Genomic DNA, 22,635 nt, shown 5'->3' with positions numbered 1-22,635 from the left:
GTTTGTCTGTACTGCTTGTTTTAAATATGACTGTGGGTCAAAGGGTGCAAATTCTAGTTGGGGAGCACCCTGGACTGGTCGCTAGTCAGTCGCAGGGCACATGCAGACAAACAATGCGGGAAGAAGCTCGCATGCAGGGCGAAAACTCATGCAAGCACAGGAGAAGATTGGATCCAGGGGCCTCTCAACGATGAAGTAGATGCACTCACCAGTGTTCCGCTGTGTTGCTGCAATATTTATGCAAATTGAGATTCCCCAAAATATGCTCAATATTTACAGCAGGAAGTTTAATAGAAAACAGCATGTCTTGGTGTATGCACATTTCAATAAGCAAACCGGTGTGTAAGGCAGCGAATACATTACTCGTATTTTTGTGTTGTGAGGACTTATGGTCTATCTATGCCTACACATATATTTTGTTGGTCTGAATATGTCTTTGGCAAAGAGGCAAATTTACAAAATTTACTCATAGAAGAGTTTTAGCAAGCAAGCGTTATCTCTGCGTGCTTTTAAAATTCACCGACAGCAAGGGAAGCAATACAACATAGACAACATATAAGACAATCGGACACGCGGAGGACAAGAGACATCCGCCTACTTTCACAGCAATCTACACCCTCTGCATAGATGATGCAAGAGCTGATCGCAAAATGTCTTGCAGGTTCTCAAGTGTGTGCTTGTTTGCATTAGTGGATGCACAGTACTTGACAGTGCCTGTGTGTCTTTTCTCCCAAGAGCATCCCTGCATGTCGAAACAGATGTTTTCTGTCTCAGTTGTTAGGAATAGGTCAGGCCTCCTCCATCTTCCTGGTGTCTCCTTCTCTTCTTGTCTGCTTTCACGAGGATCTGTTCCTCAGTAGCATTTGGGTGGGACCTGCATCCCAGTGGCAATGGAAGCGGGTCACCTTCCAAGCATCCGGAACTACAAGAAAGCTCACTGCCTTGTATCTAATGTGAATGCCCATCCAGGGAGACCTATTCATTTCAAAGGTCGAAGGAGAAAAGCAGCCAATTCTTATCTCCTATTCTGTTGTCTTCTTTCCTCATCAAAGTCAAGAGATGATCAATAATGGGGACCTTATGTAACTGTGTTACACGAGATTTCTCTGATGCCACTTCAAGGTGCAGCTACTGTATAAACTGCGTCTCCTCTTTTAATTTCTATTAGGAAGGTAACATGCAAACAGAGTTATTGTAAGGTGTTGTCCAATTAGTTGTGTTCAATGGTGAGAGCGAAACCATGTGTGAGGAAAGTTCAAAGTCAATTGTATTACAATTGATGCAGTAATCCCATCATGTCTATTCCGACTTCATAATAGATGAGAAAGTATTTGCTGCAAAGGGAAGGGATTGTTACTGATTACATTATTTTGCCGATGTGTGAATGTGCATCTTGTGTGTGTGTGTGTGTGTGTGTGTGTGTGTGTGTGTGTGTGTGTGTGTGTGTGTGTGTGTGTGTGTGTGTGTGTGTGTGTGTGTGTGTGTGTGTGTGTGTGTGTGTGGGCGTGCACGAAAAGGAATGCAAATACAAAAAGTGTGCTGCAACTTTATGGAGCTTGCCCTCATTTTACAGTATGCGCTTTATTGATATCTATGCACAAATACATGTATGCACAAGCTCTGGGGTACAACGCACACACAGAACATTAGAGAGAAAAAGGATGTCTGATTGGGTCTTCTTGTCTGGGTCATCTGGGTTTGTTTTTCCAGCTCTCTCACTCAACAGTCCATTAGCTCAGTGCTGGAAGACCCAGTACTGTATTAGATTCTAGCTGACATGTTTTTCCCCAAAATAAGAACAAGGAGGAGGGAGGGATCATTCTATGCTGAGTGCTATAATACTGACCCCCCCCCCCCAACCCCCAAACACACACATCGTTTGTCTGCTGTGAGGTTAAAGAGCTGCTAAAGCATTGGGGAAATATATAAAAAGCAATTATGACTTTTGTGTTGTTGGAAATGCTGTGTCAATTAATTCTCACCGTTAAAATGTGACACCTGTTGTCCCAACATTGGTTGCTCAACATTAAGCGGGAATGTTTTCTTGCCGAGTTTCACTCCCCTCTATCGTCTATTTTTCATTCTCTCATGTATTTTTATATATATTTATTTATTTCACGTGCCTTCAATCATTTGACTTGTCTTCTTCCAGGGGTGGCCAACCACCACACCCAGTCCAAACTTCGGCCTCCGCTGCCCCCTTCACACAACCATCACACCTTGTCACACCAGTCTGCAAACAGCCTAAACAGAAATACCCTGAGAGGTGGCCGCAACCCCATTCACGCCCCAGCCCCAGGAACCGGAGACGGACCTACCACTCCCGAATCTGTGCAGCTCCAAGACAGCTGGGTACTCAACAGCAATGTTCCACTAGAAACCAGGTCAGTGATTTTCTTCTTTGCCTCTATTGTTACAGTCAATGTGTCTACCTGATGCTGATTTCCAGAGCCGCTGACAGTAAGTGCGGCCCAGTAATCAATAGTGAGGAATGAAAGTCCAGAGACATGCTGCTAAAGAGCATTGCTGTCAGCACATGGTGATGGTGTGAGAAAGAACCGTTAAGAGAAATAATGAGAGCTGTGGAGGAAGTAGTACTGGTCCAGAATGTTTTAGAGCAGCGGTTCTCAAACCTTTGACACCAAGTACCACCTCCAAATACATAGTAGTTAGCTCTCCAAGTACCACCATCATGACCATTATTGTAGTACAGCGGTGTCATAATTTGTCAAAAAGAAAGTGACCTATTGTTTTTATTCTGTAAGTATTCTTTAAGACTATTGTGCACAGTTTGGCCATTAATGGTGTGCTTCCGATAAAGGGAAATTCATAAATGACAATGATTTTCAAAGTATTCCATGAATCCATGTGACATAAACAATTTTTTTCCATTTAAGTACAAAATGTGAAATAGTAATAAAAAAAATACAAACCACAGCTTTATTTACTGTATATGTTTCTTATTTTATTTATATTTATTTATTTTCAAGAGATCTACAACTATGTTAAGGTGGGAGGTCCAGGAATTTCCAATTTATTTTTCTTTTTCACTGCCCAGTCAATTATGGCACAATAAGTAAACAATGTTCACATTAACAGCAAATAGTGACATTTCCACATGAGCTGCACATAACGTAGGCCCACACACGCACTGAATGATCATATTTTGTTAATGGAGTGGAACATAAGAAAACCTGACCGTCTTGATAAAAGCATTTCCATTTGTTTGTGATTCCCAAAAGCCTTCCACTCCAATGTATCTTCCTCTTCATCTTGAGGAATAACACTTTCAAGCTCACTGCCGTTAGTCTGCACTCTGTTGGCATGCTACCTGCACAAAAGAAGGAAATACAAAACCCTTCACTCAGGCCAACAACTGTTCTCTGTGTTCAAGAGCGCGTTTATGGGGCGGAGTCCTCCTGCAGGGCGTTGCACTTCATGAGTCACGTGGTGAGAGTGACGCTGCACATACGCTCACTTGCATTTGCACGTTTTTGAGCATTTACTCCGTAAGCTGTAGTTGTGTTTCTCCTGCTGGGCAGAGGGGCTTCCAGCACTGATGGTTTTGGATGTGCTCCCCAGTGTGCTGGCCCTTTGCAAAATTAATGAGGCCTGGCTATGTTTAATTCAGCTTCACTGATCGCAGCTTTATGCTCACTCTGTACTGATGCATGTGTACATGTGGAAGGCCATTGGAGCTATGGCTTTCAGCATGAGGCATTTGCACTCACAATAGTTATTTGCAGTCATTGTTGCTGTCATACCTGCGAAAGAGCACGAAAACATCAGGTACATTTGAAAAATGTAAAAGAGTGTGTGGTGGGTTTCAATACAATGGGCCCGCATTTCATGTCCAGCGCAAGTCAAGTGCACAGTGCAGTCCAACTGTGCGCATGAGAGGACTTTTTCTTCTTTTGGTATTTTACTGGACTAGCGCAGGTTGCGCCGTTGTGGGTGGGAACAGAGCCGACTTTTTTGCCATCAATGGAAGCGGCTACCCTCATTCCTTTGAAATTCAGCACGGGGAGAGGCGCTCAGTCTACATGGCATGAAGCTGGGGGAGATTGGTGCAAAAAAGTACATTTGAATAGGACTGCAAGACGATTTCCACTTGTGGATGATGTTAAATTGGCCACTGTGAAGTGGGCACTTGGAGACTGCCTTCTACCCAAAATTGTGTGTCTGTGTGTGTAACATCCTCCAAACCTCCCCCATAAGGGGTTGCTTTGAAAAAATATTCTTAAAATGATATTAACACTAATTCCTTCAATAAATTGTTTTTTTAGGATTATTCAGAGGGGTACAATGACATCCACCACACATTTTCCCGGGGCTCAGAATGTGTCGGCCTGTTCCTTGATTAAATCCACCAAAATCGCATTACACTACCTATGCTTCAGTTTAGACCTGCTTAGAGATGGTCTAAATCAGGGGTGCCCAAACCTTTTGGACCGAAGATCTACTTTTCGATCAACTAACCTCCCCGGATCTACCCTTACCGGCACGCGCGTGCGCGCACACACACACACACACACACACACGCCATGATGAGAAACAGCCTGAAACTGAGGCATGCGATGCACTTTTGTAGCCTGTTAACTATCATGGCTCACACGTACCATTTTAAAGTGCTTCCCTGGGCCTTCCTAGATTCCTATTCTTTGTCCATGCCCTCGGTGAATTGTACACGAAGCAAACTCTGAATGAGAATAATGACGATAAAAGATAGAACGCAACAGCTCTGATCACAAGCTGCAATTGCAGACTGCTGAGCGCTAACAACGTCCGGTGACGTAATCCCGCGCCACCATAAATTCAAGATTTACCTGCTTTATTTTATCCATCCATCCATTTTCCGAACCGCTTGATCCTCACTAGGGTCGCGGGGGGTGCTGGAGCCTATCCCAGCCGTCTTCGGGCAGTAGGCGGGGACACCCTGAATCAGTTGCCAGCCAATCGCAGGGCACACAGAGACGAACAACCATTCACGCCCACACTCACACCTAGGGACAATTTAGAGCGTCCAATCAGCCTGCCATGCATGTTTTTGGAATGTGGGAGGAAACCGGAGCACCCGGAGAAAACCCCACGCAGCCCCGGGGAGAACATGCAAACTCCACACAGGGAGGCCGCAGCTGGAATTGAACCCGGTACCTCTGCACTGTGAAGCTGACGTGCTAACCACTGGACTACCGGGCCGCCTGCTTTATTTTATTTTTTAACTATTTTTTTTTTTGTGAAAATGGGACTGATTAGGGTGCAGCATACATTAACACAAAAAAAATATTACTAACATGTACAAAAACACACAAATGGTTGTTTGTTTTTTTTCTCCTCGACACTCCTCGGATCTACTTGGGACCTGTCTTAGACCAACCGGTAGATCAGGATCCACGTAATGGGCACCCCTGGTCTAAATTGTAGTCTACTTTCTGTCACCAACTTGCCAGGTGCATCGGGGACGTGTAGTGCCCCAAGTCCGCCTGAAGCCCAGCGTGGCATAAAAAAATTAATAAATAATAATAATAAATTAAATTAAATTTAAAAAATCATAAATTGGGTTACTTGTATCTCAAGGCACCACTGTACCATCAAATAAAAGCTTTACTTGAGCCCATCTCCCAATGAGCGGCGAATAAACAATTGTTTTCGAAGGCAGACAATGTTGCATTCATGAGTTCGTCAGGGTTCGTTCAAGGTCGCAAATGACCAAACGGTTGCCAGACGTTCGGCAGACTTTCTCTTGTACTTTTCTTGTCACGAGGGAATATTGAACATGTTCAAAGTTTCCTTACGACAAGAAAAAAAATGCTAAAACAGGACATTTTGCGAACATTTCCGACCTTGAAGGAACCCTGACGAACTCTAACGGGAATGTGGATTTTTCTATCCTCATCAGCATCTGCAAATGTTCGCCCCTCAGTGGGATTGTGGCTTTAGATTTGAGGATCACTGTCACGTATGTTTGTATTGTACTGCATCATACTAGAAGCCAGGAAGATCTTATTCAGAGTGAAATATTACAAACATATGTTGTCATGATGCAGTGCACTTTGTCTCACAATAAAAAAACAAAAGGCACTTTTATTGGGTCTTTGAATGGAAATTTTCCCAAATTGGCTTTTGCCAGCAAAGAGACAGAATACAACAATCGGAAAACCTTGGTAACCCATTGTTAGAATTGTGTTTCGATGATTCCTTTCACTGACGTTACTGACTGTTTTATTAATGAGACAGAAACAAGCACTGCTGCTGTTCCCTTTGCAGTCCCGATGTTTTGTCGTGTTGTACATTTTGGGAAGGTTAGAGCAAAGGTGTGAAGCTTCCTCAGTGCAGAGCGGTCACCTACACTTTGTAGTCAAAACTAGGACCTCCTATCAGGGCATGGCGATGGCTATTCACTGGCTGAGAACCAAGCCATATACTTTCTACATTGGTGTAACATATGTCATTATAAAAAGGAACTATAAGGAAGCAATGAAATGTGTCCCTTTGTGTGTGTTTATGTGTCTGTGTGCTTGTTGTTTGCATCCCTGAATGCAAACTTTCCTCTCTGGGAATGTATGTAAATCTTGGCATTTGTCATCCACCCGTTGCAATTGTATGCGTGTGTGTGTCTTTTGGATTGACCGAATAGTGTGACAGCACTGAGAGGATGAAGATTGATCACCTCAGAACACCCCAGGGTCTGGATGACTGGCAGGGGAAGAAAGAGATGAATACACACTGGAGGGGGGTGGGGGGGGGGGGGGTGATGTTGCCTAGAAATATAACCTGGGAATATAAAAGGGGCAAGAAAATGGCTAAGTGTATTTTTTTTGGTTTTTTGTCGTGGTGAAAGAGAAAAATAGATTGGCAGACAAATAAAGAAATGTGGTGAGAGAAGGAGATTGTTTGGCTAGATGCTCGAACGTGGATTCTTTTACTTTTGTGAGCTAGGACTATAGAGTTTGCGTGGCATTATTTATGCAAGTGCACATTCACATTTGTGCTGGACTTTTGTGATCAAACACCAGATTTCCGGTTTGTGCCTCCCTTGGGAATCTGAGATGGGTTTTCATTCTATATTCTATGGGCTTACCACCTGCTCACTCCTCCATGGGACCCAAATCACGGAAAGAAATACGATCAATGTGATGGCTGCAGCGTCTCAATTTATCTGGATGGAGTAGCAGAGCTGCAAGGTTACCATCAAATGCATTAAGGTGGCCCAGATTTGGAGATGCTACCTTCAGGAATGACAGAGGATGAATAATGGGGAGCAGCTGTGCAAGCCAGAAGGACTTTGATGAAGGATGAAAAATAGGGCTCGCGTGAACCTACAAAGAAAAAAAATAAATCAGCATCATCCATTCATTAGGTGCATCCCCCAAAACGTGAGGCCATTTTTAGCTCATCAGAATGATTTGCTCAAAGCAACAAAAATAATGGGAAGGAAAAATAACAGCTGTACGTTGATGCTGGGGTGGATGCCGGTGGGGAAGGCGTTTCAACACTCACACTTTTCCCAGTGAGAGAGTTTGACACCCACACTATTCCCGCTGTTATCTCCCAAGCACCTTGCAACAGACGCTCACAGCTCTGCCCCTATGTATCCGCACCAAGCAAATTTTCTCTCCCCCTCCTTCGCTTGTTCCATGAAACATGACCCAGAATTTATTTTCATGACTTTACAACGAGTGGCACCCTATGCCAACATTGTCAATTATCTTGCTACTATCCGAGTTGAAAATGGCACAGTTTCAAGCTCTGCCCATTGGGCATTGGTGTTATATTGTAGCAATTAAAATAAAAATAACAGGTTACTCGAACACCATATGAGGTAACTTTGATGCATTTGATCTTTCAAAAAGAATCATGTCCTCCTTCAGAGGAACATGAATCAAATGAACCGCTATTGTTCTTCATCCATCTGTCCTTCTGCTTTGTACCAATTCCCATAATTGTGGTTGGAAACAATTCTCGAGGCAATATCCTTGGGCCTTTTGTTTAACGCTCAGATCTGGCTTCATCCAGTGTTGACTTCCCATTAGTTATCTTCTGATGATGATCATTCCCTGAGTACAGTGCAGAACAACCACATGTTGGAGAACTGAAGAAATGGAGGCGCATGTGTATGTTTGCAAAAATGTCTCCGCTCAAGGGAAATGCTCGCTTTGACTTCCTGCTAATTACCCAGCACGCTCTCTGTTCTCTGGTTAATTGTCCAGGTCCTCTTTTATCTCAATGGGGTTGCAAAGCAGTGAGAAAATACACAATTCGCTCTTCAAATCTTCAGCCCCTTGTCCATCCTCCATAATTCTTTTTTTTTTCCTGCAAATGCAAATTAAGTGTTTTCAGGCACATACGGTACACAGAAGAAAACCCACGTCAGTTGTGATTGTTTGTGCGTGTACATGTATGTTCGTGTCTGCCTGCTCCTTGTGTGTGCGAGAGTGTTGCATGCGTTAGATGACAGCGAGGTTGCGCTCGTTACTTGCTGCTTCAGCCATGCGGGAGGGAAAGAATGTAGCTGAGGGGTCTCTGTCAGCACTCTCTAATTACGTGTGACGTTTCCATGCTGGACCACCGAGGACAATTCCACAGCGCTCTCTCTCTCACACACACACATGCACACACACACACTGTCAGGTTAGTCCAATTTGACACTCAGGAATAAAACACAAGGAGGAGACAGGAGACTCAATTCTGGTACCAGGAGGGAATGAGGAGAAGCGTTCGGTTTCAGTTCTCCGCACATCACCCTAACGATCTCCCCCTTCACCTCCTCATTTATTGGGAAAGCTACTACATAGGCGTGTCCAACCTAAAGGGTGGGGGCTGTTGAACACACACTGAACTTGTTTGACTATGTGTGTGTATGTGAGTGTAAATTACATACATATGTGCAATTGTTACAAAAACATCACATTGCAGCTGGTGTTGATGGCTCCATTCACTGTCCAACCTTGCTCACTGTTTAGTCTTAACACTTATCTCTTCCCAACCACGTCCTCGGAAAGGTGGTTGCGTCCCTAAACTTCCACACAGTGCACCAAGCATTCTTGGTTATAAAAGTGAGTATATAATGGATAAAATGTGAGTACATAATAAAGAATGTATCTTTATTAAAAGCAGAAGCATTCTTCATTGCGGGCATAGTCAATTAATGATTGCAAGCATAAGCGTTCTTCTTTGCAAGCATAATCAATCAATCAATCAATCTAATAAGCGAATGTATGATGACTAAAAATAATCAATCCATCACACACACACACACACACACACACACATATACAAATAGCTAGGCTTAATGATACAGAGCTGTGATTGCCAGCTGCCTTCTATGATAGAAACCCTCCGTGGTCCTCTCCAACATAAATCAATGTCAATTACCTCCCCAGAGTGCGTTCGACACTTTCCATCCCTGGTATGGCTTGTAGACATATTTTCATCTCATGCCAAGCTTACAGCGGCCCCTCTCGCATGCAGTAATGCTAAAAAAAAAAAATATTAAAATGCATGCAGATCATGTACTGCGCATTGTCTCACGTGGAATGCAAGTCATTTGTTGCACATATCAGTTGCATTGTGTCTCATCCTTGCCAGCAGTATCACGGTGTCATGGTCCGTATTCGGCAGCAGGTGGCACGCGTTCACTTCTGCCGCCTGCACACCTGCTGCCTATTTGCCAGAGATTGCACCTGCTATATCTAGGCGCTCCGGCGGTCGACCCATTGCCGGAGTATTGCATGCCGTGCCACTGCTATTGCCTATGATTACACATATTGTTCGACACCATTCGCGGTTGGTTATATTATCGTCGTCCCACGGAAAACATTTTCTTAGCGTACGTAAATCAGTACTCGTTTAACATATTTTTCCTTGCCGTTGTTTTGCAAGCGTTTTCTGTTGTCGTATTTCCTTATTTCCTGGTGGTCGTTTTTACCAGCGCTTTCTGTTGTCACGTTCCTTATTTCCTGGCTATCGTTCTGAGACCAGCGTTTTCTGTTGTTTTATTAGGCGGGATTTTTGTTTATAATAAATATTATTGTTTTACAAAGTCCTTGTCGGTGTCTGCTATTTCGGGGATCCGCTTGTTTTCGTTTTCTCCGTTACGTACGAAGCAGTTCCCTTTTCCTGCTTCGTGCGTAACGTGACACACGGGTGGTGAAAAGGAGTTGTAGCGAAGGCACATGCTGGTTGACCTTGATGCACGTGTGCATGTACACACAGGAGCTTTTACATTTTGGGTTTTTGTAAGCTTATGCATGCATATTAATATTGATGGCTTTGTCACTGAGAGGCAGTTATTTTTAGAGAATAACCACATGTTTCTTTGTGCGCGCATTCCTTCAGCTTCTATCTGAGGTGTTTTTCTCTCCTGTGGTCTCCAGTCTGTTTTCCCTTGTCACGAAACTCAAATGACAGGTAAAAAGGCTACAGTTGAAGTGGGGGAAAAAAAATCCAGCAGGATGCCAATCCAGCAATCAGTGGCATGCGATGATGAGAGGGCGAGAGACAGTTGAGGCTGAATGAATAATTGATAGCGAGCGAAATGCTGTTCCCACATAATATCGTCATGCTCTGAGCACCTCACCTGTTTTCACTGACTGTTCTTAGATGAGTAGACATGCTGATATGAAACAGCAGTTATTAAAGACATCAAAAGGATACCGGGTGTCTCAGTAGTGGAGCTAAGCATATTTTAAATAGCAGTCATCAAATCCAGTAACAGTGGTGGGTTACAACTGATTCTTTTTGCCAAGGAGGGAGGAAAATTGAACATTGACACATATTTTGAATGCACACGTGACGTTAGCATTTTAGCCAAGAAGCAAATCACAATCTAGTATTCCTTTAAAAAAAAGCGCTTTGAATATCAGCAATATGGTTCATAAAACATGCTACAAAATTCCTTAAATGCAGCATACATAGCAGATAGACTTTGTCAGAACTAGGGGGCATATAAGACAGCGATTAGAATGCCCAGTATCTCGTTACTGTTGAGCGGAATCCTCATATGGTCAAAAATGACAAATTTGCAGGAAATCTCCCAAAAATACCAGCTTGCTTGAGTTCCATAACATTGCTTTGTTCATGTTGAATTATACCTCGTAATGTGGTCATATACCAATGCACAACTAACACAACTCCATGCCAGAAATGCATTCAATCAGTAATTTAATACAGTATGCTGAAAAAAAAAATGTGAGTTTATTACGCTTCCATTGATTAAAATGGAGCCTGGAGCAGCCATGCACATCAGAAGTGTTAAAAGCACACATTGTAAAAAGCCTTTTATTACAAAGTAGAGCACAAAAACACAGGTTTGTCCGACGTCATCTTCGCAAACTCATTCTTTAAGGTCTTCACCATTTTATATTGGTTGATACTGCATACAAATAACAAAGTGGTGACGGGTCATCAGTATTGATTTGTGCAAAAAATATTTGACCATATTTGGATACATGAGGTTTTCACCGGACAGCGACGATATGCTAAAATTTTATTCACTGAAAACTAGTTTGCACTCAGTGAATGTGAGAGTGTGTGCTCGTCTTTCGCTATGTGTATCCCATTATTGTCTGGAGGCCGGTTCAGAGTGTCGTCTGACTTTTGCCCACAGGGATAGGCTTCCAGCTCCCTGCGAGCCTGAATAGGGTATGCACTATAAAAATAATAATGATTATGAAATGATAGAATATAAAAATGTGTCTAAAACTTTGTTTCATAATTGAACAATGAGTGCATGTGAGAACAGAGCTGAGATATTAACAAGGACAGCTGCCTTTGATGCCCTTGATTTTTTTTTACACCTAACACTTTAAAAAGAATGTTCCATTTTCAAAAATCACTCTTTTCCGTCTTTTGTGAGCCTTACAAAATGTAAAGAAATAAGGAGCAAAAAAAAAAAGAAGCGGGAAGGAAGGAAGGAAAGATGCTATACTTGGCAAGAATCATAAGTGCTCCATTTTAAATATTTCTCTTGACTTTTATACAGCAGGTCTCTGTGTGAGCGAGGAAATGTTCGCCTGTAGATGACTAAGCAGAATTGTTGATTCTTATATAAGCGCTGGTGTGGGGCTGCTTACTCTACTTGACAAGAAGGTGCACTGAATGAAGGTGTATAATGCTGTATTAGCATGTAACGATTGGCGCTAGCTACCCTCCCTGGGGGTTAGCTGTCGTATGCTTGTCACTTGCTATCAAAAGGTTGACTAGTGTGTGTGTGTGTGTGTGTGTGTGTGTGTGTGTGTGTGTGTGTGTGTGTGTTTTGTGGGTGTGTACATTTGAGGTTAAATTCATTTGACAATTGCTTGGAATGTGGAACAAATGATTTCAACTAAAATTTAAAGTCAAACAAATGAGAGTTTGACCAGAATTATTGAATTTATAGTGGTAATAATTGAAGGTGCTATGATAAATGAAATACATTGACCTGTGTCAGTTGTGGTGATGGTTATGCAGAAGATAATTAACTGCCAGTCCTTCACATCACGGCGATGCACAGCTCTCATTCCACTGTACTTTCCATTCTCTCTTTTTTTTAGGTTGTTGGCAAGCCATTTTGTACCGTAAAGAGAAGGTTAAGATGTCTGAACTAATTTCTTTCATCACAATTGATTCCATTTCCAGTTCTCTAGTTGTAATTAACCTTTTCCACATTGTCATACACACACAAAGAAAAGAAAACTACCGGTACACTTTGTTCAAGGTTTGGAGATCAAAAAATGTTATGTCCAATGCAGTAATACCAGTGCAGAATGGCAAACTCAGTTCTCAGGTTCACCAGACTTATGACATATAAAGCACACAGACAAATGGAAAGGGTCTATAGATCAATTTAATTTGTGAAACTATTTTTCGGTGTACATTTCTCCACTATATAATTAGTTCTGTCATTTTCACAAATGTTTTTGTGTTGTACACGAATACAAGTGTGACCGTGTGCAGCTATGAAAGTCATGAGTAGTTGTGCAGCTTCTTTGATCCATTTGTCCTTCCATTTTCTGATCCGCTGATCCTCATGAGGGTCTCGGAGCCTACCTCAGCTGTCGTTGGGCAGCGGGCGGGGTACACCCTGAACTGGTTGCCAGCCAATTACAGGGCACGCACAGATGAACAACCATCACAATCATACCTAGGGACTAGAAGAGTGATCCATGAACCTGCCATGCACGTTTTTGTAATATGGGAGGGAACCGGACTACCCGGAGAAACTTACATAGACGCAGGGAGAAGATGCAAACTCCACACAGGAAGGCCGGAGCCGGAATCAAAATCTACACCTCTGCACTTTGAGGTGAATGTGCTACCCAGCTAAGCACGAGCTAGTTTATGTTTTATGGAAATTAATATTATTGTTCTTGCTAATTGTCCTTGAGGTGTCCTTGAGCAGAAATCCTCTCCTTGCAAGAATGTCATCACACTCCTACAAAATTGACAAGCACACACACACACGAGCAATCCTGACTGAAGATCGTCTTTGAGGCTGGATTGACCTCACCTTTCTCTGATCAGTCACATCAGCGTAGTCTGTGGTACCTCCTCAGTTCTTGTACATGTGTGGAAGTGTCTTGTAAAAGTTGCCGCAAGGGTAAAACGAAGTCTTTCCTGTGTCCTTTGAAAAAGTTTCTTCAAGTCCTGTTTCGCTTGTTTCAAGTCTACAATGTTCTTTGTCAGTCAGAGCAACGTACGTCTGAAAAGAAAGAGAAGAAAAGGATTTTATAGGAGAATGAAAAGATGCATAATGTTAGATGCTTTGTGCTTTCTGAAAAATAATAGCATAGGAAATGGAGAAAGAATAAAATGGAAAGCGAGAACGCAGAAGGGGCTGTGCAATGTGTGAGCAGGTGCAGCAATTGCAGAGGATAATGGATAATATGAGCAAAGGGATGACGGTTTAGATTCCTCTTTTATCCTCTCTCTGAGCCTTGACCCCATTGGGGCAACGAGAACAGGAGAGAGGAAAAACAAAGATTCTCCACAGCCATCATATGTGAAGGACCAGCAATATCCTGTAAGATGTGTGAACAGAAGCAAAGCAAAGGAATTTAGCGGAAATAAAAGAGAATTTGAAGGTTCAAAAATGACCTTGGAATGGAGCAGGTTGTACTGGAGATACAATCAGTTCAGGCATGTTTGAACTCATATGGCGGGACGAACACATTGGAAGATGGAATTGGTCCAAGGTTTGCACATATGTGACCCAACTGCTTCAAATGTCATTGGTCGTTTCTCATGTCCAGTCCATGTTTTCCCTACAAGGTTTAGTCCACATATACCTTTTTTTTTTTGTTCTAATATGTTGAAATACTTTACCTCTTCCTGAGTGAAAACATTGTAATATGTGCACATCCAATGGCTAAAAAAAAAAACCAAAAAAAAACCAGCCCACATGAAAAGGCATTTTCAAGATACTATGTGCTATTGAACCGCCACCTCTGCCATTCTTGAACGATGAGCTTTGAACACACATAAATATGCTAAAGTTAGTGTGACACCGTAGACATCCTTCGGCATTGACAGCTAACATGTGTTGTGTCTTGTTTTCTTGTCTTCAGGCACTTCTTATTCAAGACATCGTCAGGGACCACCCCGTTGTTCAGTAGCTCCTCTCCTGGCTACCCTCTTACTTCTGGAACGGTGTATTCTCCACCCCCTCGTTTGCTACCCAGAAACACGTTTTCCCGCTCAGCCTTCAAGCTCAAGAAGCCATCCAGGTACTGCAGCTGGAAATGTGCAGCGGTGACGGCCATCGCTGCAGCTGCCTTGCTGGCCATCCTGTTGTCCTACTTTATTGGTAAGAAGTCTTTCTCTAGTATCACTAAGTCAGAAGTTCCCATTTCAAGCAGACTCTGAATGAGATATTCCTTCTGAATAGGAATTAAATGTACAGACAGTGCTGGTAAATAAAATGAACGTAGGTGCACATGCATTTTTTTTTACCTCAGAGGAAAACCGGGTGTGCAAACGGGCTCACTGAATCAACTAAGTAGTGAAATATGTAAATGATTTCACACAACCCTAACCTTTAACCCTAACCAGCAAAACTGAGCACATTACGAAACAAATTGCGATGTCACTTTCAAAAGAAGTACTGAAAAACAAATAAATGAACAATGACAATGCCGCGAAACCTCTATGATCGCATATTGTTGAGTTGTACAACTCTCGTTGCTTTTCTCTTTTGGAAATAAAAGAATAGCAACTTGAAAGTAAACTCACTGTGCTGTCGCACATAATCAGCCAACTTGACTTGGCACTGTTCTCTGTGGTATGGGCACTACACATACACAATACACATTTCCAAGAGAATCCCCAATTTCCACCACTCCACTGTGTAAATCTCGACACCGGCAGCAGCTCCGTCGGTGCACATTGAGACCAACCTGGTGCTCTACTTGTCCGTTGATCCACAAGGATAGCATAGGATTTACTAAAAGTCCATCAATGATGTTCAAGGTGCTTAGACTTGCCCACATCTATTTTCATAAATTTTAGGCACATTCCTCATCCTTCATTTTGGCACCCATGATTTATTTTAACCACATGCGCACAATTGTGCACCACTTTTGTACACTTCTGGTCACACAGGATTCACTGCGGTGCAGCACAGGAAGCCAATCAGATGAAATGTGTGTGTCTGTTGGTGTTGTGGTCGAAGGTGCGGGCAGTTGCGTCACAGAGCCGTTGATTGGCCTCTTACGCCAGAGACAAGAATCAACAGAGAGGGGTGATAAAGCCGATGCAAAAGTCACATCAGCAGAAACGCACACCCCCGCCCAACTCTTTATCGTCTTCACATAACTTATTTACAATGTCTGACTTACATTATTGATATCCATGTATGTATACATCTCAATCCACCTATCCCAGGTCCCCAGATACCCTCTCTGGATTTGTCCAGAATGTGACTTTAAATACGGGTGTGCATGATATGCACGTGCTATTTTCCTTCCCGTTTGATTGATTTGATTTTTTTGATTTGACTTTTTATTTGGTCTCCCGTAGGAGAAACTTGTCTTGGAGGACAGGCCCCCCATGCCGCTACATACATTGAACAATACATAGAGTATATAATACACTACAGACATTGGACAATAATACAATACAGGACAGCATCTGTACGTGTGTGTTTTTGCTCCATTTTTGTGTGTGCGTGCATGTGGGGTGGGGGGGGGGGGGGCTCCTGCCCACACTTCACCTCTACCCACAGAGTGCCCTTGAGAGTCCTCCTGAGCAGATCAAGGCCCCTCGCCTCTGGCTTTAAGACAGATCCTTTCTCTCCTGGGCTTTCACGGTCACACTGCACTGGACAACCACATATGGAGCTATGCAGCTGGGATTGCAAGGAGGGGGGAGGGGGGGGGGGGGATCTGCCCTCCTCAAATGCCTCGCCCATCATGCTAAAGCAGCACATACTGTCGATAGAGATTATTTATCATTTTGCCCACCTTTTTTTGATTCATTGGATGCCTCCATTTCAGTTCTTTATTGCACGACATACGGGTTCAGATAATCGTAATAAGATGATGCTAGAGTCTAATGAGGAACATGCATTGGTTTATGTGTGCTACATTCTCAGAAATAGACATTCTGATTAATTAAATGGGCCAGCCGTAGCTTAGCTGAATAGAAAATATTCTGGCCCCGGTTCTCCTGACCGGCAATGTGCGGGCGGATGTGCGTGCGTGCGTGTATGTGGAGGGATTGATTGATTAATGTCCCCTTCTCTTCATATCCCTCCTCTAATCTAGCTATTTATCTAGCTCGCTATCATGACTGAGGTGCCCTGAAGCACGACTCACTGTTGCTCACTGTGTGCACTCCTGTGATGGCTGAAATGCGGTGTATGTCATGTACTGTATTCCTGAATGTTACAAAAAAAAAAAAAGAATACCCGCTTGAAATAACAAGAACACATTGAATATGTGAGTTTGCTCTATTTTAATGCATTTTAAAATAAATTCCTTCACTATTCTAGGAATATTTGATACGATTGTAAACATGAGTTTTATTTGTATAATAGTCGAGCTGGTTATAATTCAGCCCGTAACGCACAATAGCTCTGTTATTCTTAATTTGGAAAACTCCAAGGCCGTTTTCAGCTGTTGTAAAGGGATGGTTTTGATGTTTTGTCTGAGCTGAACAGAATTCGAGCAGAGCTGCCAAGCCTGAAACCCTTGTGTTTACCTAGCTTTTTGTTGCAGTAATCGTGCAGTGAGTTTCAGTCGAAAGAGTTCACTGCTCATAAGGGGATTTTCTACATCGTTTTTGTGCTGTGCTGTGTGTGTGTGTGTGTGTGTGCGTGTGTGTGTGTGTGTGTGTGTGTGTGTGTGTGTGTGTGTGTGTGTGTGTGTGTGTGTGTGTGTGTGTGTGTGTGTGTGTGTGTATTTAGAGCATGGTGCTTACTGGCAGGATTGAACAGAGTGCCCAGAGCCATGCAGCGTGAAGAGGACCTCTCTTAGGCGCTCGCCCAGGAGCCCCCCTCATAAATTACACCAGGACACATGTGCCTGAACAGCACTTTTCTTCTTTGTTGGTGCATGTGGGTTTTTGTGTGAGCACATGCGACAGGATGGTCACGTGGAACTCAATTCCCATTGTTTTACCACGAGTGTACTGGCCTTCTTTCATATTCTTTCCCTCTCAGCGCGCAAATTTTGATCAGAGGTGGCTTTATGTGTCCCTCAACTTGATGCGGATTAAAATAAAAAAGTCCACTTTTTTTTCTAGCGCATTACGTTTTTGTGATATATTCGTTTTTTGCTTTTAATTTTGACCTACAGTATAACAGCTTGCGCAATACGGACCCTACCGTGCGATGTAATTTATAGCTGTTTCTGAACTTAACCCTTAATTGATAAATATTACTAATATTGCATATTATACTTTTGCAGTTCTGAAAACAGATGGAAGGAGGCCATATTTTTTTCATATCTTTTTTTTCTATAATTATTACTATTGTACACACAGAGCTTCAGAAATTCTTACAGAAATGGAGGGACCTGATCTGCCTTTAAACAGACGAGAGACTACAATAGAGAACAATTTGAGATGATTGAAGTCGATCTTGCAGAAAGCCATGTCGATGGCAAATGTAGATAACTGTGAGTATGCTTGCGTTCGTGTGTGCCTCCCCATTGCTCTACTCTTCTTGCCGTTTGTATTGGCCTCGTGAGGAGGCAGAACTGTACTAAATAAATGACAAAATGAAAGAGCTTGTTCTTCATTCGCCCTACGTCTGCTTTACTTGTTCCGAGCACCAGAGCAAAAGGAGAGGTTGTTGCTAGGATACAGGTGAGCGGCTGGCATACAGGAGCAGATGCGGGTCCGTCATCATGCACGGCAAACTGCCGACAAAGAGGAAGGCAAAAGGGCAAAAAAAACCGAGAAATGTGTGTAATGGAGTTTGGAACAGAGAGGCCAGATGGGAAGAAGGAAAATGTGTCATTGTCACCATGTTGCCAAAACGTCAGCGGGAAACGAAAGGAGGATTGATGACTGAAGACACAGTGTGGCTGGGGCTGCTCCATAAGAGGCCAGGGCAAAAGCCTCTGTGGTGAGGGGTAGGTGATTTACTCAAAACGGGTTTATTGCTTGCTTCCCAGACAAGGTTGCCTGGAATATCAGTGAGACTAATGTTTCTTAATTGATCACGGCGAACACCGAACAGAGGGTGTGTGACTGAGTCACAGAAAGGACAGAGTGACTGTGAAGGACACCAGTAGGGCCAGGAGGACACGACGTGAAAATTGAAACTGAACAGAGTAAAACGAAGGATGCCTGCTTGACTTACACTTGACAGATGGAGGTCATGTCAAAATAAACGTAGATGTTTGACTACGATAACTAAACTTGTTAGTGCTCGCTCCTTTGCAGGCATGTACCATGTTTGTGTGTTTGGTGGACAACTGTTGAACAAAATGATTAAACGTGACAAAGCTTTAAAGGCACTTTTCTTATATTCTCATAGAAACAATTCTCAAGTTCTCAAGCAAAACAGAGACCCGGCACTAAACTGGCCCTGGGCTTCATTTTTAAAAACTGCAGTATCCCGTATTTACCGTGTACACTCATATACTCATATATGCAGACGTAGTCATCGGGTCTGACCTTCATGCCTGTAAGCCACTTTCAATCAATCATGGCTGTCACACATTTCAAACCTAATCATAATCACTTCTGGTTCTTTGTGCTTTATTTGTAGCCTGACTGCAGCAGTGTGTCGTATGATAAATATTCTTTGTTTCAAGACAATCAATCATTTTACCATTGTACACACACACAGTAGTTGCAGGCTGGTGAAATTCAAACGATTGATCACTTGATCACATTGGCGATGGTCAAATTTCTTGAAAGAGCCATCTCATTTTGAAACGGTTCCATTTGATTTTAATAAGGAAACAAACTGGCTCTTGGAATGACAATTTCCTGCTGTAAAAAGAAGAGCGTCTAAGTTGCCATATAGCGCACAGGAGTGTTTTCTTTGAAATCTGCAGAGTACCATCAAAACCCTCTTCATGCAAATCAACTAATACCGGCGGTCCGTGAACAATGTCTCTCACAGTTTGCGTGAGTAACAAAATCTGCTATTTTTTGCAGTGTTGGCTTCTGCTCTTTTCCTAACGAGCACTAAGACCGAAAACAACCTCGTAGGCGGGAAATGTGTCACTGTGTCCAACCTCCAGCTTTCACAATGTGGCTCCTCTCCAAACCAAGCTCCTTGACCCCAAAGTCCCCCTCTCCATCTACATGTGGCTTTCCTTCTGCTTATCCAAGGTAGAACAGCTAGAGGTCAGGATGTGTCGCTCATGCCAGTACCTGTGAGTAGGTGCGTGTGTGTGTGTGTGTGTTGTGTGTTTCCTTGTCCACATCCATTTAGTGTGAGTTTGTGCAAAGGTGAAGCCGCACTGGGGCATATGGTGATAAGCAGGATCCTGGGCATAAGGATCAGCCATGGCGCTTGTGCCCGTAGCAGCAGGGCCTGTCGCACTGAGAAAGGTTAGACTCTTACCACACTGTGCCAGACCCGCAAAAAAGGGCAGAGCCAGGGCCATGCACAAGGTGCTACACCATCTGTACCAGAGGGGTAAATGGTCATCTCCATTGTCCAGTTTAAACAAGCAGACAGCTTGCCAAAGTGTTTGTATCATCACTGTTTATCCTTGAACTACCCTTGCCTATTTAGATTGGATAAGCTCGTGTGTTGTGATGAGTGCATTTAACCCGCAACATTTTTAATTAGCAGCCTCACTGACGTCATGGCCGAGCAGCGTTCGTATTGCTTGCATTAGCATGGAAGGGCTTGTTTGATTCATTTATTTTCTCATTCATTTATTCATTAGTGCGGGTCTTATCGGAGCTCAATTGTCAGTCCAATTAGGCCCCACAGTGCTTCTCTAGTCCTGTGTTGGCAACAGGAGAGGGATGAGATGAGAGAATACCGTTTCCTCTCTTCGCTTGTGTTTCTCCCATTTGGTCTCTCGGCCTCCGTCCTTGATTGCCCCTCACTCATTCTCTCTGATCTACGATAAGATAGCATAGTTCCTCATATCCTGTTTCTAATACAGATCGATGAGAGGGAGAAGGGCTGGTTGGATGAGACGTGGCAGAATGGGTGGATTTGGAACAGAGAAAGTGGAGGATGGGCAAAGCAGAGGAGGGAGGAGAGGATAAGGTAGAGATATCCGAAAAGGAAATGAGTATTCACAAAGGAGGGCATCGCCTAGATTCACATCTCTTTTCATTTGGCCCATCGTGCACAAAAAAAAAAAACACTATTTGCGAGTGTCTTGTGCATGCGCAGTCACATTTGCATAGAGTCGTCTCAATATCTTAGGGCCAATAGAGAAGCCACTTTGTCTGCCTGATGAAGTGACTTCCCGCTTCTAACGTGCCATGTAGGTGTAGTAGCTCTCATGAGCAACCTTTTTTTGTGTTGCAAGCAGTTTCAGTTGGGTTGCATCAGCTGGGTGAGAAGGTCCCGTGGGGGTTGATCAGTGCCGGTGTGCGTTTGTGTGTACGTGTGTGTCTATGTCTGTGTGTGTGTGTGTGTCGTCTTAATGTCAATATTAAGATGAAGAGTTGGAAAGATTATATTTGTTTGCATATTTGAAGCCGTTTGTCTGAGGCAAACCATACCAAGCACAAAATGTTAGGGGTAGTCGGCTTTCAGGTGAAATCTATGGCATTTGAGGCTCGTCCTGAAATTTCACCTGAGAAGCCAAATATCCCTGACTTTGTATTGTATGAGTATTGTGTGTGTGTGTGTGTGTATTTATACATATACTGTATATATACAGTATATATATGTATATACAGTATATATATAAAAATAAGTGCCACTCAAAATTAAGAATTAGTATTAGTGACGGATGGAGAGTCTTGGGGCGTCTGGTAGAAAAGCAAGCAAGAGGCTTCCTAAACTAATTAACAGGATAGAGGGCTGGTCTCAGCGACAATTACCAGCCTAATAGAGGTCAGAGTTGTTCATTTAGTGGCAATTTAAAACAGTTATTACGTTATTATTGGGATGGCCATGAGAGCTGGGCAAAGAGAATTGCAGCTGCCTTTGTGTGTACAAAGGAGACAGGCATTTCCACTCCCATGGTTTTTGTGGAGTTGTATTGCAAGAGATTATTTGCAATAGCAAAATCCTTCACTCACACGGTATAAAAGCTCATTTTTCACACTAATGCTAATACTAACGTGAGATCAAAGTGAGACCATGTATTGAGAAGGAAAGTTAGTATGAACATGAAGCCATGCCACTGCCGCAAAACCCGTACCAGACGCCCATTCAGATTGCTCTTGCGTCATTCATAATGTTTCCAGCCACGAGGAAACACTTTTTTTGGTGGTGGTGTATTAATCAGCTGCGGGGTCCTCCATTTATTCCTGCCTTTTGCATTTTATCTTGGTAACAAGACTAAATCCTGCTTTTATTCCAAACATGTACTACAATAATTTTAAGTACAATAATAGACAAAGAAAATAAAATGCACTGTAAAAAGTTTTCGGTGAATTTACTCAATTTTATTTCGTAAAGTTGTTGCGCAGAATAAAATTACCTGGATGCAAGGATTTTTTTTTTAAGTAGACTACACATCTACTTGAAAAATATACCTGGCTCCAAATGATTTTATTTTGTGAAGACACTTGATGAAATGAAATTGAGTAAATTCAACCCACCATTTTTTCAGTGCAGTTTGAAAAGAAGTGGGAAGAAGTGGAATTTATGTATTCCCACCATGTATTCATACCTCATTATTCCAATACCCTTCTTACTATAATCAATGTTGTAATTTTGTGATTTTCAGCTGATTTGAAAATCCATTGTAGCCCCAGAAATTCTTTTGGTATTAATCCCATCCAACTGTCGCTGCACTGGTATATTAAATTGTCAGTTCCCAAAAAGTAGAAAGAAACAGGATAAGAGAGAAAGAGATAGAGAAATGATCATTCGGAAGGCATTTCAGAGGGCAGACTCAGGATTTCCCAACATCAGGGCATTCGGTGCATCGTCTTCCAAAAAGTCACCTTATTTCTCTTCCACTCTGTCTTGTCCTCTAATGCAGAAATCCATTTACATCCTTTTACTCAGGACATATAAATACTTCACAAACACAATGCCGGTTGGTGTTTCTC

At 42.7% G+C, this 22,635-nt stretch overlaps 1 protein-coding gene across 5 annotated transcripts in view; it reads left to right on the top strand.

The window, feature by feature from the left end:
• Positions 1–22,635, top strand: part of LOC147208711 (teneurin-2-like) — a 216,592-nt gene that overhangs the window by 153,808 nt on the left and 40,149 nt on the right. For all 5 annotated transcript variants that reach the window (XM_086099673.1, XM_086099655.1, XM_086099663.1 and 2 more), the window contains 2 exons: positions 2,153–2,384; positions 14,547–14,785. In XM_086099673.1, the coding sequence (XP_085955799.1) occupies positions 2,153–2,384; positions 14,547–14,785 (471 nt within the window). The remainder of the gene's footprint in view (positions 1–2,152; positions 2,385–14,546; positions 14,786–22,635) is intronic.

The sequence above is a fragment of the Hippocampus guttulatus genome, chromosome 2 (assembly GCF_054856545.1).
Source record: "Hippocampus guttulatus isolate MCC_2025c chromosome 2, RoL_Hgut_1.0, whole genome shotgun sequence".
NCBI classification, from domain to species: Eukaryota; Metazoa; Chordata; class Actinopteri; order Syngnathiformes; family Syngnathidae; genus Hippocampus; species Hippocampus guttulatus.
The sequence above is the reverse complement of the archived record's forward strand: the minus strand, read 5'-3'. Positions and strand labels throughout refer to the sequence as shown.